At 31.0% G+C, this 18,505-nt stretch overlaps 1 protein-coding gene across 50 annotated transcripts in view; it reads right to left on the bottom strand.

Moving 5' to 3' along the window:
• LOC121119110 (Na[+]-driven anion exchanger 1) overlaps positions 1-18,505 on the bottom strand; it is a 60,189-nt gene that overhangs the window by 13,016 nt on the left and 28,668 nt on the right. For 34 of the 50 annotated variants that reach the window (XM_071888181.1, XM_071888179.1, XM_071888172.1 and 31 more), the window contains one exon: positions 12,458-12,558. In XM_071888181.1, coding sequence (XP_071744282.1) covers positions 12,458-12,558 — 101 coding nt within the window. Of the gene's footprint in view, positions 1-12,457; positions 12,559-15,778; positions 15,935-18,505 lie in introns of all 50 variants that reach the window. The other 16 variants (XM_071888159.1, XM_071888150.1, XM_040713736.2 and 13 more) reach the window with 1 other exon arrangement.

An 18,505-nucleotide genomic window follows, 5' to 3' on the forward strand; every position in this document is an offset into this window, starting at 1 on the left:
AATTATTAGCTTCACATACATATGGAAAACTATGTTAGCCGAGGGTTAGTGAAATGCTTAAAAAGAAAGGACTGATGGAATCACTGTGTCATAGATAACGCCGTAAATGAAGAGAACTGTCATCAAGGCATGGGATCGATTTTTCAAAAACTAAGTGCAGTTAGTTATATAAATAAACGTATTGCTAATACAAAAGAAATGTTACAATTGCCTGAACTATCCTGTGGGCTAAATGCTGATGTATTTACAGAAGTGAATCCTTCGATTCTGAGAAATGGCGTGGAAGTTCTTGGAGACCTGGAGGGACTGTATCACAAACTTCTGGCTACATTAACTTTTAAAAGGCTAACGTGGTTACTGAAGAAAACCCATTTTAAACTACCTATCTTAAATGATATCTTATTCAGGAGTCAGGTAAAAAAAAAAAAAGAGTGTTAAATCGATTCAAAGATTAGGGTTGCAGTTATCATTAGATGTGGTAAAGTCGGTATAAAATCGCAGGAGCAATGATGTTTTCGCTCTACAGGCTTGTATGAGCTACGCAAATCATCTCCTTACTTCTCCATTTCAAAATCTTTGAAATAAATTATTGTTATAAAAAAATATATATACTATGGGATATAGTATATCTAGAAAGAAAACTTCCCAAATATGAAAGCCCTTGGAATGTAAAAAAAAGAGCTTATAGAAGAAAAGGGAGTATAATATTTGTATTGATCCGTTTCTTGTTAAAAATAACTTTTACACTGATATATGTATCATATAGTAGTATTCAAGATACCTGATTACATCACAACAATAAAATAAATATATACATGTAGAGAAACTAGAAAATTTCTTATGTAATTATTTCGTAAAGAAAGAAGACTACATCATTATTATTGAAGCGTCATTTACAAAGCAATAAATGAGAATAAGGAAAATTATGAAAATAAGATCTTCTATAACTTCAGAATCTTTTCCTGAAAATAGACAGATGATTGAGATTCGTTTTCATATATGTAGATCTAAGTAATTATGTTTGTGATTCATTATTGCACAAGTGAGAAAGTGTTCCTTGTTAAAATGAAATGAATTTGTCACTGGCTAAGAGTAAAAAGACAAAAGTATTTTTATTTAAGTACAAAGGGCCATTTATAAAGTATACACAAGTTTTTGGCATTTTGTCTATCATGTTTCTCCTGAATACATATGTATGTACTTTATTTGCTTGCAATTTCAAGCCCCCTCCATCAAGTATTGGATCGGTCTAAAAAACTAAAAATAGTCCAGTCCTAATAAAATTTGTCATTCCTAGGACAAATCTTTTTTTGGTAACTACAATAGCTCAAATTACATATTTCCTAACTACGTCATTTCAGCTAATAAAGTTGTATCCTAACGACAATCAAAGAGACGAAATACCTTCATTTTCAAGTAGGAGGAGTTTGGTGTTGCTAGAATGTATAAGACTCAAGTATTATACGTTCTAGGTATAATTCATTCTTTTCGCCGTATTTAATTTATTTAATTCTAGCTAGAAGCGAAGAAATTAAAAGATATTTAGGACTGTGGGACCAACTAATCGGTCTTGAAGATCATTGGAAGTTAAAAAAGATAGGAACACTAAAATAAAAATTGATTAGGAATGTATACCGGACCAACGGTTATTATTTAGTCATCTTTTTTTTCCCCCAAATTTTGAGAGGTTAAGCGTTATTTGGTTTTACAATTTTCCTATGAGCAATGTTGTAGAAAACGTGATTAGCTGTTGATATCTAAGAAAGAAAAAAAATCTAGTCGCCATCATGAGCACACTGTACGAAAAGAGGATTGAGATAGCAACGCTCCTACTCCCGGGATTGTTCCAGAAAGCCATCGGGGAGAAGACTTGGGACTCGAAAAATATGATTTACAATGTCTCCATGCATGGATGACATTTTAAATCGTCTAGGACAATGTTTTTCTTAGCAATTGTTCATAGAAAAATTGTAAAAAAAATGACTCATAATCTCTCAAAATTTGCATAATAAAGATGAGTAAATAATAACGTTTGACCCAGTACGTGTACGCAAATGGTAGATGTGATATGTGTATAAAGCATGTCCTAGAATACGGGAGCGGCTTTTCTAGTTGGTAATCTATACATTCCCCCCCCCAAAAAAAAACCTGCTGTCATTATTATTATTTTCTTGAAGGCACAACATCTTAGTAATAAGGTGTAGTTGTAACTAGTGTCCTTATTTATTCACTCCAATCCATTCTTATTTTTACTTAGTTATATAATTTATTTGTTATGTAACGGAATAATAAGAAAAAACAATCTCAATAATGTCACAGGGCATCAATTTATCTTTTTTTAAGGACAGACAAGTGGAACTGGACTCGGCCGTGGTTCTAAATAAGGACCGACACAGTACTAGTTGTAACTAGTGCACATGCTCATGAAAGACTAAAAATTACAATGAGGGTTTGCTTGCTAGTTATAAGAGCAAATCTTGAAGGACTAGGATTAAAATTGAGGATCGATATTGGAGTAATTACTGCAAATATAATTGCTAAATACGAAGTGGGGTTTGTGTTTATTTCTTTATCTTGTGGCTAATTGAAGCTGATGTAATATAAACATCACGGCTCCCCAGCTGTTACCCTTCCAAACATCCTTCAAATTCCCAGGATCACAACGTTCATTTTGAGTTTCTATTATTTTTACATAATAGTAGGTCGTATATTATACAACTCTAATCATACTTATGTAAAATGAAGACACTTCCATAGAAAAAATTTAATGACGTCATAAATTGTACCATTAAAGAAGACGCCATCTTGGGGGTTCAATGTTCATATTTTTACTACATAAAATTGACGAATTTCCAATACAATTTGATTAAACTCCATCAAATGGCTGTATGAATAAAAAAGACAAAAACACTAGCATTGAATACTACTTCATGGTAATGATAAACATTGACAATTGAATTAGATCAAAAATAGAATGGAAATCCTAAAAATTAGTCGATTTGTACATTTTTTTAAATCTTTTTTATCGATTAAGGAGGAGAAAAGTAGGATACTTAGAGAAAATAATCTTATTCTTTCCATTGAAATACATATGTGATTGGTGATAGTCCACCGTTAGTGTATGAATTTAAATGTTAAATAAATGATATCCATGGAGAATACGAGCAAAATATATCCTAAACTGAACCAGTGATCTTTGATAAATATGTAAATTGATTTATGAACGTAATATAATAAATATTCTTATATACGCACACACTAATATATAAGTATGAACAATGTGTTAGTTGGTTTGTGACTGCAGAATAATTATGCAGATGAAGAAACAATAACACACATGACTACTACGAAAATAAACTCTATCCATAATATCTGTATTCACAATGTAAGTATGTAAACGATTCAAGGATTTTCTAATAGAAAATACACATAGAATATACGAAGGGAGTCAACAACATTTCATAGAAATATTGTTCTGTATATATATATATAGCTTATAACCTTTATTTGATTTAAGATACTTATATTGTCCACAATATGGTCCTTTTAAATAAAATATATATTAATTTATCATTCTTTTATCGTGAGGATGAATTTTGGTTAACCCACACTTCATTTTGATAAAAATCATTCTAGCCTACTTTTGTGTTGAGGGGCCACATAGGCATATACTAAGAAAATCATGCATTCATGTCATACGTGACAATTTCATACTTTTCAGAATATTTGTATGTTAATTATGTATTCTACAACTCTTCCTATTAGACATAAGACTAGGTACCTTTACGTATTACAAATGAATGTTTGCTCTTATAAATGTGGTAAAGTAATATTCAAGAAGGGGAGAACAACTTTATCTATGTAGTTGGGTATCTGTAGTGATCACGGTAAATAAAATGCCCGACTCCGACTCCAGTATTTTGAATATCACCGACTCCTACTCCACAACTCCGATTCCAATACACCATTTTGTAATAATATATTTTATAGCCTATGTAAGTACTACAGTCATTTGAGTCTAGAGACTATAAATGTAGATCTAATTTATGGCTATAGGTAGTTATTAATTATATATATCTAGTAAATAATTGTACCAGGTATAAAGAAAATATTTAACAAGATGAAATGATATTAAAATCTAACTATTGCTAATTTATTTATAAGTTTCTGAACATAATTTACGGACTCGTAACCAAGGAACAACAAAACAGACAACCTCTGACTGCAACGTTACTCTTTACTTTAATTAATTGACTATTCACAAAACTGAGTATTGAACTAACATGGCTAGTGGCTTATGCTCTAACCGACATAACAATTTCTTCAGGAATTGGAATTGTATAGACTATAGAGCACTTTTGACATTTGTGAAGGAAATTTGTAAATGAGTCAACTTTCTTGTTTCAAACATTCATAGTACTGAATACCTAGAAATTATAAATGTTTAGGAAAAAAAAATTTATGAACACTCAATTTAAGGGTTACATAATAAATAAGTTTTATTTATATAAATTATAATAATTTTTGTAGCCAGAGTCGGAGCTGATACAAATTTTCCGACTCTGCAGCCCTGGTAGTGATGTAGATTGTGTGTGTATTTTAGACATGTTAAAAAAAGAAGCCAAAAATCAGAATGGTAACCCTGACAATTTAAAGAATGTTTTATTTTTCTGTCTTTTCTCTTGATCTGGGATTCGTTTGTTTTTGATGTTGTTTTATTTGTTTACTTCACTTTTACTTGAATGAACTGACTTTAAAAAAATATTTGAATACTATGAAACGAAAAATAAAGGTCCAAAATCTTATACAGCTCTCAAATTTCAAACTGTTCTTGTAAAACATACACTTAATATTTGTGGCTCTCAAAGGAAGTTTAGCAGACATCAACAAAGTATTCTTATTAACCCTTTGTAGATACTGCAAATTACCCTTACAGTCTCTAAAATTGATGATTATACCAAAGAATGATAAATTGACATCTTTTATTTAAAAGGGGTTCATATTCGTCTCATAAATCAATGAAGATTCTAAACTATACCTATGAGTGATTTTGCAAAAGAAAAGCTTCAGATATATGTATGTTAGAGGAAGAAATTCCAACAGTTGAGAGGAAGCAATTTGATTTGTCAATGCAGCTTTGAATAAATAAAATAGTAATAATAATAATTTGTGAATCTATTTGAGAATTTTTCAATATATAAAAAAGAATTCATAATATTTGTATGTTCTTCCACTTCATTTTTACATAAGAAACTGTAAAAGATAATAGGGATTTATTTTTTGTATTTTTGAAGGATAGAATCAATAAAGTCGTAGATTCAATATTGTACAGATAATATAAAATGAAAAGATTGGGGGGTAAGAAAAGCATTTGAATGAGGATTTCTTTTCTTCTTTTGAAAGTGCATAAGTACAAAGCATGTCCTAAGAGCCTGTAAATGAAGAAACAAAATTTTATTTCAGCATTTATTTCCCTTTAAAAAAAGGCTAACGAATGAATAAAGAAGCTATATGCCTTCTTCTTCAACATTGGTGTCCATCTTTTTTTCTCAGCCATATAGATACGATTTTTCACACATCACAGAGAAAAAAGAAAGAAAAGAAAAGAGGGAACATCAAACTGATGATGTGAATACTTAGGAAGTAGAAAGAAAGTCTGGCAAGAAGTCCTACAAAAATATTTTATCAGATAATTTAAGATAAAAATAACCAAATAGCTATAAATTACATAATACAACCACTTAGTTACTACTTTTAATATTCATTTAATGATAGATGAAAGGTTTAGTGAGTGGTTGAAGAAAGATATCAAAACAGTTCGTTTAGAGCTTCTTCAAGTGACGTCACAATCTGTATGTCGTTTATTTAGGGGAGCTGAATTAACAAGTTGTTTTTTTTTTACATAAAAACCTAGTTTTCATTAATAAAGTCAAAAAAAGTGAACATTTGATGTCGAAAGTGTACCAACAAATAGAAGGACTTACTGTCCATATAAATTTTATGGCTCAATTGCCTTATTTTATTATATACGAGGATGGTCTGAAAAGTTTCATTCCTCAACGTCAAGATGGCAGCACTCGTAAATAAAAGCTCGTTACATCTATCGAACATCTGTGACAGTTACTTACCAAAGTTTCAGCTATTTTGAATACGTAGTTGTTATAGTGAGTTAATGTGTTTTTGTAAAAAATGAACAAAATAGAAGTTTGAGCTATCATTAACTTCTTTTTTTTTAGTGTAACTTTTAAATAGATTCAAACAACAGCAGATATATAAAGGATTGTTGGTTTAAAATTTGACGCATCTAAGTCAATTCAACTCGGAGTAATTAAGCCAAAAACAAAAAGTGTCTCGTGAATAAATATTTTGCAGAGAAAAATACCGAGTACTATTTGGAGGGTTGCAGAGTTGGGAGCATCGCTGGAGGAAGTGTGGTGATTTACAAGGAGACTATGTTTCAAAATAAATAAATACATTCAGAAATAAGTCTTGTATCCTTTTTAGGTCGGAAACTTTTCAGAACACCCTCGGATTGTAGGCATGTGTACCAGGATGACTGTTTCTGTTACTTTTTTGTTATTGCTCTCTTATGTATATCATTCATAATTCATATGCATTTATAGTATATGTTAAGATTTGATTAAAATATAAACGCTGGTATGTTCAAATGAATTAAGTCTCGCAGGCGTTTTGTATGTAGCATCGTGTTTTTGTTAGTTATCACTACACAGACTAAAGTATTCATCAGTCTTATAACTATTATTCCTTCATTCATGAAGAGAGAACACGTCATATAAATTTATGTATGTATTGAGTATTTACGTGTGAGTGTGCTTGTGAAAAACAGAGAGTAACACTCAGGATTTATTGGAGAGTTATCTTATATTTTTTAAACATAAATTTATCTTTTAGGGAACACCTAATTACTAGTGACAAACCTAGGTACTACGATTGGTATTATAATAAAGTTACAATCTAATTCAAAAATTACTTCTACCAGATATACTATTACTCGTATACATATGATGTCAAGGCCATTTGTTGTCAAGTCTAAATGGGAAATAAGCACAAATGCTCTACCATTCACGTTATAAACATGACAAAACCAAATCTTAGTATACATATTATGTATATATCCTGGTATAATTGAGTTAGTCAGTCATTGATAGAAAATATATATATATATGTATGCCTTCACAATGTATATATACTCTTAGATATATTATAGTAAAATAAAAGTGAGATATAAACTTGTCAAATCCAACTTATTTTTTATCTACGTCATATTAACTTTAAAAATCAAAATTTACTTCAAAATATAAATACGTAGGTATTGGAGTGTTTTCACGTGACATCCGTCATTTTGGGAGCCTGAACAACCAGATATTATAACAATGAAACCCCTTTTTCATTAATATTAAAGAAAATAATGAGCTATTGGATGTCAAATAGGACCAATAAATATAAGACCGTACAACATTATTTCCATAGTGTAGATAAAAAGTAAATATTAGAATAGAAAGAATATCCTACTTTTCTCATCCATAACCAATCCAAAAGATGATTGTACAAATTTATACATTTCATTGAGAATTTCAGTGTATATTACTTTGATTTAATTCAAGTATATCTGTTTATAATTGGCATCAAGTAGTATGCATTGCAGATGTTAAGTCAATTTTTAATCTTAAAGCCATTTGATGTAGTTGGATGACGATTTATTGGGAAATTGGACATTTTATTTTATAAAAATATCAACTTTGAGCCCCACAAATTGCGTTGCCTTCAATAATGATGCAATTTATGACGTCAGTAAGAACGCTCTCTACGTAATAGAGCATCTTCATTGATGTCAGCAATAAATAACAAAGCATTATAACTATAAAATCTATTTTTGGATTAATATTAAGGGAAATTGTGAATAATTGGATATCAAAATGGGTACAACAAATAAAAGAACATAAGCCTTACATTCTACAAAAATGGTATCCCCCTCTATTGCCTAGCTTTATTATATGCATATCCAACTCTAAAATGTATTAAAAACATGTTATTATGATTATGTTATACAATCTTATTTCCGTGTTGTAGATACAAATTAATTATTATAATGGATAGAGTAAGATATTTTCTCTATCCTCATTGATCAAAAAAATATATAAAAAATTGTACAAATCAAGCCATTTTTATTAGATATTATTGTGATTTCATGCAAATATCAATGTCAATGTAGATCGTTAGTATTTTTTAGCTGCTCCACTTTTTTTTGAATTGGTAGTCTGACGAATGAATTGTATTTTTCTTAGCTGCCGTAATAATTATTTAACTCCTGAGTCGTGAACTTCCTTTTCTACTAAATTCAATTATTTATTTATTTTAAAAACCTGATTGAAAATTCATGAAGACACAGAGTAATCCTGAGGATTTATTTCGGATTATTATTGTGAGTCCAATGTCCTTGTATATTTCTTTCTCCCCCTCCTCCCTCGTCACAGCTGATCTAATGAAACGTCATGACAGCTAAGCTCTTAGCTCTAAAAGATGTTTCAAATTGTCCGAGTGTCCATGTTAATTTCCATTTCTTTTTATTTGGCATGCCAAAATACCATCAAGTAGTGATCAATCCAAGTCTTTTTGTATTTGTAAAACAATTTGATAGAGTTTCATGAGGATCTATTGGAAATTTGTCCTCATTTTAAGTAGTGCATATATGAACTTTGAGCTACTCAAATGGTGTCTCCGTCAATGCAATTTATGACGAGAGTGAAAATGTTATCTAGTATAAAAATAAAAAAGATGGACGAGTAATGGTTTTTTTACAACAGCCTTGTTGTTTTATATAAGGCCACGTCCTTGGGATGACTTTGTGTCCTTCTTTCTTTTATAACAAGAAGAAGTTTTTTTATCAAATAACATTGACCTAATTACTACACATACATTAGTGCTTTGTTTCTTGTAAAATATTCTACGGATATATACAATATACATAAGGCATAACTGTAATAGACCTTATATGTAAGGAAGTTTGTATGTGCTATACATAATAGCAAAAGAAACCTTTTAACCTTCCTCCTATTGAAACATGCTACGAGATGAGAAGACGGAGGAATATCCATAGCAAGCAAATAAGAGTCATTCAAAAAAAAGATTACTTAATATATGTAAGAGAGTGATGTGAAAATGGTAGAAAATCCAATCATCTACTAATTCCTTGTAACTTTTTCTTCTTCTTTCCTCCTTCCTTTATTCACTTATCGAAAGCAAAAAAGAAGAAAAAAAAAAGGAAGGGAAGGGAAGGAACTTTACCTCTATGCTATATACTGACACAAATATAAAGAAAGGATTCATTCAATAGAAAAATATGATGAAACAAAGGGGGAAAAATAATAATAAATTAAGGAAAAATAAAGAAACGCTTACAAGGGCAGTTTTTTTTTCTATAAAAAAAGGTGAAAAATACTTATTGACAAGATTATATTACGTATAAGATTAGATACACCATTTCATCATTATGATTGTATCTCGCAACCTTTTATTCAACATCTATGTATATGTAAAGTTTATCTGTATGTATTAACGTCTGGAAATATATATATATATATAAAACAGGTACAGAGTTCATATAGTGAGTGTTCCCTGATATATATATCAAACATATTTTGATCTTAAGAAATAGCAATTTCGTATTAATTAATTTTGCAGGCATGTGCATGTTGTATCGATAATGTACACTCTATATAGTTCTACCTGATGTATATCAGATACATATATTTGTTTAAAATAATAATAATGTAGTCGTATTAATGAAATATTGGAGGTATGTGTACAAGGGGGACTGTTTCTGTTATTTTTTGTTAGTGAGCGCTCTAGATCAGTCCATTTTTATATTAATTATTTTTTATCAAACTCTTATTGTTATTTTTTCATTCTTGATGAGAGAACACGTCATTTGAATTGATATAAATATTATTGCATTGAGTGATAAGTGTGAGTGTGCACATGGAAAAGGGACATTAACACTAAGGATTTGTATGGGGGTTATTTTCTATATTAGTAAAGCAATGATTTCAAAGAATATCCAAAGAATGATTGGCCTTTTCTAAAAAAAATAGGTCATTCTAAAAATGGTGATAAAAAATTCTAAAAAACGTTATAAATATTTTATTTTATTCTATTTAAAAAATTAGTCGTTTCTAGTGTATTAACGTAAAACAACCTTGATATAAAAAAAAAAGAAGACAAGGAGAAAATCTCAGTTATTTTTTTTTTTTTTTAAATATGGTTTAAAAACTTAATTATATTGAAAAGACTTATTTGGAACCTAATATTGTCTTTTAAATATAATACAGGTGTGCGCGTACACTCCTTTAAATTTTACGCCATGCACATATTCATGATTTTATTGAGTTGAAACCGGTTCATACTTTGAGGCAAGGGTCTTGACTAATTATAAACAAAACTACAGCAAAATATAAATAGCAACAGTGAATCAACAGCCGATAAATGGAGAGACGTCGAGGTGCAATTTTTGAACTTTCCGCGCTGGGAAAAACTCCCACTGAACTTGACATGGTTCTGAACTGCAGCCACACTACCGTTTACAGCGTGGTAGCCAAAGGGACTCCTGAGGTGACCACAAGATCTAAGTTAAGGCCTCGAAGGTCGGACAAAATGATTAAATTCATTAATTGGTCATAAATGTGATCTCATCTTCTTGGAGGACCACGAGAGGCTTAACTCCGAGACGAACTGCCAATACTTGAAGGAAAAAGAGTTCCCTTGGGTCAGGGCTACTTACGGGGACAGGTGGTGGGGTAGTAGGACGGTACCAGCTGCCAAACCAGCAACTTTACCCAAGAGTTCCTTCAGATCGAGACTCCAGCCTTCTTCGATCGGAATTATTGGCCGCCTCACTCGCCTGATTGTTCGCCGCTTGACTTCGCAGTGTTTGGGTGTTTAAAGGGGATGCTGTCGGGAGTACAATAAAAGTCCAAGGACCAGCTGAAGTCTGCCCTCCAGAATGCCTGAGCCAATCTCGACCAGAGCTTCATCGCCAAGTCATGCAGCAAGTTCTGGTCCAGGCTGGAGTTGGTAGTGGATAACATGGGCGGCCATATTGAATAGACATGTGTCTAAGTCTCTCATCTGTCATGTTAAATAAATTAATTCGTCGACCACTTTAAAAATTACAGAATTATTTAAGTATTCTTAAAAATTTCAGAGTGTTCAGTCTTAGACGCGCACAAATGTATGTAAATTTATCAATCTTTTATTCAGGGTGTTTTGGCTACTTTAAATGCAATTTGCACACATCTTAAGGGCTAATAAAATTAATTTCTATATAGAAATTGACAATAATTCTGATAAAAAGGCAAAAACAAATCCACACTCAATTTTGAGAAAAGTGATTTTAGATTACTTTTGAGTTGACAGATCACATTATCTGTATACATATATATAAAATAAAGTTTGGATCCATCTGTGTGAAATTTTTCCTCAGATTTTTTTGCTTATTCAATGCCCAAAACACAAAAATAGTTTTTTGGAATTCAGGGAGACTATATAAGGGGTGAAGTTATAAGTCAAAAAGTAACAAACGTCTCAAAAAACAAGATTCCAATAAGGGCGTTTTCTAAAATCGGTGAAAATTGGAGTTACGAATTTTGTAGAAAAATAAAGGTTGTAGAAATATGTCTAGAAATTTGTTTGCATATAAGTTCGACACATAAATATTAATATTGAACTGAAATATTAGTCATATTCTGGATATTTTTTCATTCTGTTCTCTTTTTGTCATGAAACGTCAATTTTCAATTTTTAAGAAGAAATACCACAAAACGATGCATTTTCTGCATCAAATTTTAGACGTAGACCCTTTATATTATCAATTTTTCGGAACATTTAATTCCATAATTTTTGATTTTTTGTAAAAATGAACCAGTTATCGAGGGTTCGATAATATTCAATTTTGACATTATTCTCTATAACTTTTTTGCTTTTTGGAAAAGTACGGAAAAAAAAATATTAGTAATTTTGTGTTCCTCTTTACAATGCCAATAAAAAATATCTACTATTTCTTTTTTCTTTCAAAATTAGTGCAAAAAAGTTCGATTTGGCAATTTTATGAAGAAGATAAAACATAACTTCTCATCTAGACAAATTTTTCCATGTTATTTGGTATGTTATTTCAAGTTTATAACACTTTAAAAAAATTCATAATACATATATTATAATGCTCGTCGCGCCGAGGGGTCTAAATATTAAGAAGAAATAACATTGCCCATTGTTAATGTTATTTCCCTCTACCTCCTTGACCCGAGCAACGCCAGCTAACCTTTAGCTAGTATTTCCTAAAAAGTGAAATTAAAAAAAAAAAATCCCAGCATATTTATCTTAGATACTCAGGCCCTGCTCATACTATAACAAAAACATCAAATAAAAATAAATATTCGCATACTTTGTACATGTTGACTGTAGAGTCGTTATTGTCCAGAATATTTCCACTTAGATTTCGATTTATATCATTGCCACCTCCTTCTGGATTTATGATTTGAGTACCTAAAACAGGGATTCAGAAAAAAAGAAAAACACGAACATTAGAAAGCTTTTTAAATAGTAAAAAAAGTCTATCAACAACAATAACAAAAAATAACCGAATAGTCGATTGATTAATGTAATAAAAGAAAAAGATAAAAGGTGACAAAATCACGTATAAACACATAAAAATGAACGGAAATGAAAATAAATGAATAATTATTTTTGGTTATTCTTTGTTTAGAATGACGTAAATAGTAATTTAAAAAATGTATCAAGCTTAATAACGATTTTATCCATGAATATTAATTTCGTCCTTTAGTATATATGTATGGTCTAGTTAATAATAGTAGTGTTGAATTCAAGTAATAGTCAAACTAAAAAAATGGACTTTTTTAAAGTCGACAATTTCCTTTAAAAAAATCGAATTCCCCCGAAATATGTTTTTTTGTTTCATGCTCCTTTAATTAGGCATGAGTTAACTAAAATAAATATACTATCCGCGAGGTCGTGCGACAAACTGTGGTTTGTTGTTTTTAAAAAATGGCAATGCCGAGAATCATTTTTACAGACCCCTCTCCCACCGATATTTTGTATTATAACATTATCATTTCAGGGAGTTGTATTTTTTTGCCACAAGACGGCGTTACGCCTTTTCAATTTGTTTACAAACGAATATAAGTAAACAACGCTCATCCCCCAATTCTCAGATGAAGTTGCAATGATCAAGTATAACTAGAGGTGGGATTTGTGTAAGAGCATATGGTACTATTGAATTAAGACTCTTATTAATATCAGCTGCCTTTATTTGATTTTGTGGGGAGAAAATTAATTACTCCTATATCTTGAATATCTAAAAAAGCATTTGTGCAGGGAAAATATAATTATATTTAATATTGTTCATCTGTGGCAAAATGGCACAATTGTCACAGGACAGGCCATGTGTAAATTTTAGTACCCTTAAACTCCAGATTTACGAAAGTTTATTTTTACAAAAATCCTCTCTTGTGAAGGGAACTTCAAATCTTGTATTTTTGATTTGTTGACAGTGCTGCCTCTCGTAGGGAATTGAATCAGTTGTAGGGATACATTATATTAATGGAGGAAATTAATTCCTTACGTTTATTCCTGCGTAGGGTTTTTTTTCTTTTTTTTTTGAAACATTAATAAATAAACATAGCTGCCTAAAAATACGATATACCGGGATGGAAGAGTTATTATTAGGTTGACATCTTTGTAACGAAAAAACTACTTCTAAAGGTTAGAAAAAAAAACATATCTGCTGCGAGTGATCTATCTTCTTTTTGCTCATTATTTAACTGGTGGGAGTAATCTTAACTTCTCCCTCTGTAGTAAGCATTACTTTCTATCTTTGATGTAAATTGTTTTAAAATGCATAATAAAATAAATATATATTTTAAAATATAATTGAAGTATTTCCCCTGCACTAATAGAAAATTATTCTCTCTATAGCAGCAATTCATTTTCTCCCCAAAATCATACTACTAGCGTGGGATCTTAACAAGGGCCTTAATTCACTAGTATTATATGTATCGCCCCTACCTTCTCTTTGCACATTTTTTTTATTTACAAAAATAATATTGATTCTAGCTATAGTTCATCGATGATTTAGACGGATCTTTTCGCGAGAATATTGAGTTATACCCGTTGTTCTAGCAAATTCATATGTTTTCTTTAATATATTTTAGGTAAAAAAATTTATTTACGTCATCAATAAACAAACACATTTATGATATAATATCAGCTGATTTGGAGCAAAGAAAAATGTAAAGATTTTAGTGAGAGATCTGTTTGGCATCCCTATAAATTTATTTGCATTTAAAAGAATTTCGAATCTTTTGTTAAAACTTTTTTTGCTTTGCATATTAATTGAATGATCCTGTTTTTTAGAACGGACTATTATTTATACATTTCAGATTTCTTAATTTGTCCAAATTTGGAACCCTATAAAAATTCTTCACTGGGGAGCCATGGACCCCATGGCCCCCTTGCCAATGCGTTTGAGTAATTATGACAGGCAAAGGTGTCCACATGATTTTTTTTTTAAGGGGGTCTTAATATTTAAAAAAAGAAATTAAGTTAAAATTCTTGATTCGGGCATGAATTGGACCAAATCCCCTTTTTCAAGAAAATAAATCTTTGAAATATAAAATTTCCCTTCATTTGGGTTTGGCTGGGCTGGAGTAGTTGTAGCTAGTGTTGTATCGGTGAAAAAAATGTCCATGTTTCCATTATATTGCAATATAAAACGAAGATAATATATTTTAACTTTGTTACATAATTTATTCTATGATATAACAGAATGATACAAAATTGATTAACTCCCTCATCGACGTCACAAGGGATCAATTTGACCTTCAATAAGAACCGAAAAATGGCACTGAATAAGACCGAAATGGACTTTAGCCCTAGTTCCTTAATTAGGACCGATACAACACTAGTTGTAGGCCCTCAAGCCCACCCCCTGCAGACACCCCTGACAGACACTCATTTTGTATTAAATGAAGAATCGATATTGTATAAAAAAGAGAAGCCACATGATATATGTAACATGTGGAAATTCTCAAAAACTCAAATTCGAACAAAATCGTAAATCTTGAGTCGAATCCAACACTAAAGTACAATAGGGGAAAAGATAGAATGTAGCAAGGTTAATAGAAATACAAGCTTAGACCATCATATAATCGGGCTTGCAATAATTTTCAATTTGATGTATCCTACCGACTCCTGGGAAAGACAGACAGATTTTGACAAAACAGGCAACCTATCATACTCTATGACATAACTTTTTAAAAGCGTGGTGGAAGTACAACATCTGAGGTACTCGCATTACGGTAGTATAACCTTGTATTTCTATGAACATTGGAATGTAGTAGGAGTAGTAGTAGTGGGCATATATAGTAAAGAACGGTAGTAGTAGTTTGTTATTTATTGGATAGAGGTCAGCACTTATATCTAAACTATACAATAGTACCAAAAAAATGTATATATATATATATAAAGAAATCAAAGGAAATAACTAAAAATAACTAAAATTGTATGTTGTATAATAATAATAAAGATTAGATGTTGTTATAAGGATGTTATAGTGTTGGTGATCAGATTAAACATTATATTATTATTATTATTATTGATGTATGTATTTCCAAAATGACACGTCAAAAAACCGTGTGTTCGTAAGGTATGGATTAGTTCTGAGAGAGGAGAACACAAATCGTCTTACAAAATTCCTCTACAACATCTTTCTCATCGTCGAGGAAATAATATTCTTCATCGTTGAGGAATATTTTTACAACGGCAGACGGAGGAGAGGGGGCCTCCTCGTGCTCCTCTGTCTTGTCTTTTTGAGTTTGTTGTTGATCCGTAGGCCCCTCAGTGCCTTATTTCATCATCATTACATATGTAATAATAGGTAGTTATTTATTTATGTATAAAATTCTAGGTGAAAAAAATAAATATAAAACAAAAAAAGAGAGGCCTTTCTCTAAATCGAAGAGCGGAATTGCCTTCATTTTATAACCATACATAAAATAGTTATATGTGATCCCTCAGCACAAAAGCAAGCTAGAATATTCGTCTCAAATTTGAGGGGGGGATTACATCTGTAACCTTCCAGGAAGGATCGTCAACTTATAAGAACAAATTCTTCTTATCAACACATTGATCGCCCCAATAAAAGAAATTGACATATTCTATTTGAATGGGTCCATATCGGAGCCAATATAAGTCTCTGAAATCAAATACATCTTCCATGCTATAAAGTTGATTCTAGCGTATCTTAACTCATCCCAGAATTTTGAGTATAAAGCTACCAATTGACTCAAAGATGTTTATAAAGGTTAAAAAAATTGGATTTTTTCCTTTTCTTAATTTTGGTTCGAGATTGTTATTATGTTGACGGATCACATATATACTTTATAAAGAAGAACTAAGTTTATTCGTTCTTTATTATATTGATGGATATTTACATACATACATATTTATATAGGTTGTGTACAAGTTTTGATTTTGTACAAAGCTAAGTTGCCACAAAAAAAAAGGGCATTTTATAAGTTAGCTCGCACGTCATCCTTTTTATTTCGAAATTGGAGACAGCGGCCGCAGATAATTGAAATTCAAATTTCGCTATCTTTTAATAATCTCAACTTTTTTGGGATATTCGGACAATTTGGAGGATCATGAAAGTATCTTGACTTCATCCCTTAGTCAACGGATTGACTCCGACTTCCTCTCCCTCCTCCAGAATTATCCATAAGAGCAAAACCACAATTTCCTTATTATTAAAAAGTTGCTATAATTGAATTTCAACATCCCTGTCTCCAATTTCGTGATGGAAAGAGAAAGGATGCCGTGCAAGAGACTTATATAGTGTAACTCAAAAAAAAAAAAGAGAGATAGATAATTTTAAATGAAGGATCTACAGCACTGGGGATGAGGCTAATGCAATAATTCAATATTCCGTGTATGATCGATATATTCATAACTTAATTTTTGGCTATTTTAATACAGATTACTAACATTTAAGTTCTATGTGGCCCATTATAAAGATCAAAGGATCAATATTAAAAATAAATAAATACATACTAGCCATGTAATTACAATAGATCCAAATGAAATGATACTATGAATGTATAGATTGCCATTGGAATGACTAATGTTGTAATTAAAACATGCATTCTAAGACGAAACAATTGCAACTTGTACCATGGACTGCTTATACAAGTTCCAACTTGTACAGAACATATACATTAAATCAAGGTTCGTGAATAATGCCATATTAAGTATGTCGATTTTAAACATGCATTTTAAATATATGTACCATTACTCTACTAAATTAGTTGCTATGAGTAGTAGTTGTAACTCAAAAAAACAAAACGTCAGGTCAACATGCAAGCATAAAGATTTAATTTTGATAACATTACATGATTTCTTGCCGCAATTCATGAGGCTAGGCAAGGACATAGAGTCTTGCAATAGTAACTATGTTGTACTAATGCACCTCTTCCTTTGCGCAATCAAGCAATCAAAGTAATGGGGGAGTTACTACTTGTAACACATTCCTACATAGTGCTGTGACGATCATATTTAGGATTGAATGAAGTCGTCAGTCCCGTTCAGTTCAATCTCGGTCTAGTCTAGTTGAGTCCTGCATATCAGGCCTAAAACTGATAAAGTTCGGTCATTGATGATGTCACTCAACTTAATATAAACCTTTTTTTAATTAGTTCTAATTAAGGAATCATCCCAAGGACCGATAGGATCGGTCGTAAGACTCGTCTGGACCGAATAAATAATAATTCTGACACAACACTATTTCTACATATATGCATTGTATATCAGAATAAGGGGAAGTCATGGATGATTTCATTTTTTTTTTTTTCCCCAAAACTAATGGGGGAATAATGAGAAAAAGTATTCAAAATGGAGGCATAGAGTTCTTACAAATTTTAGTGGTTTTTACGCATCAATCTATACTTTAAACTTATTATCAAAGTGAAATGAATAGAATGAATGAATAGTCAACTAAAAAAGTATATTATCGGCAAGGTGGTGTGACAGTTTGATAGCTTGTTTTAAAAAATGGTGCTTCCTCAGATTAATTTTAACAGCACCACCCTCCACGTAAAAAAACATTATGTTATTTTTTATTATGTACATTATCATTGCTTATGTAATTTAAGCCAGGGGCACTCTGTGATTTTGTTTACAAAGAAATATAAGTAAAATAACGTTCATCCCCCATATGCACATCTAAAGTTCCAGAGTTCTAGAAACTAGTTGTATGTCAGTCCTTATTTAAGAATGAAGACGTCAGTCCAATTCAATCCTACATATCAGTACTAAAAACATAAAAAGTATTGTCCTTGATGACGTCCCTCAAATTAATTTCGGGGATTTTATTTTAAAGGTGGGAGGACGTATAGAATGGAAATCTTGAGTAGGATATTGC

This window comes from Lepeophtheirus salmonis, chromosome 5, assembly GCF_016086655.4.
Source record: "Lepeophtheirus salmonis chromosome 5, UVic_Lsal_1.4, whole genome shotgun sequence".
Taxonomy (NCBI): domain Eukaryota; kingdom Metazoa; phylum Arthropoda; class Copepoda; order Siphonostomatoida; family Caligidae; genus Lepeophtheirus; species Lepeophtheirus salmonis.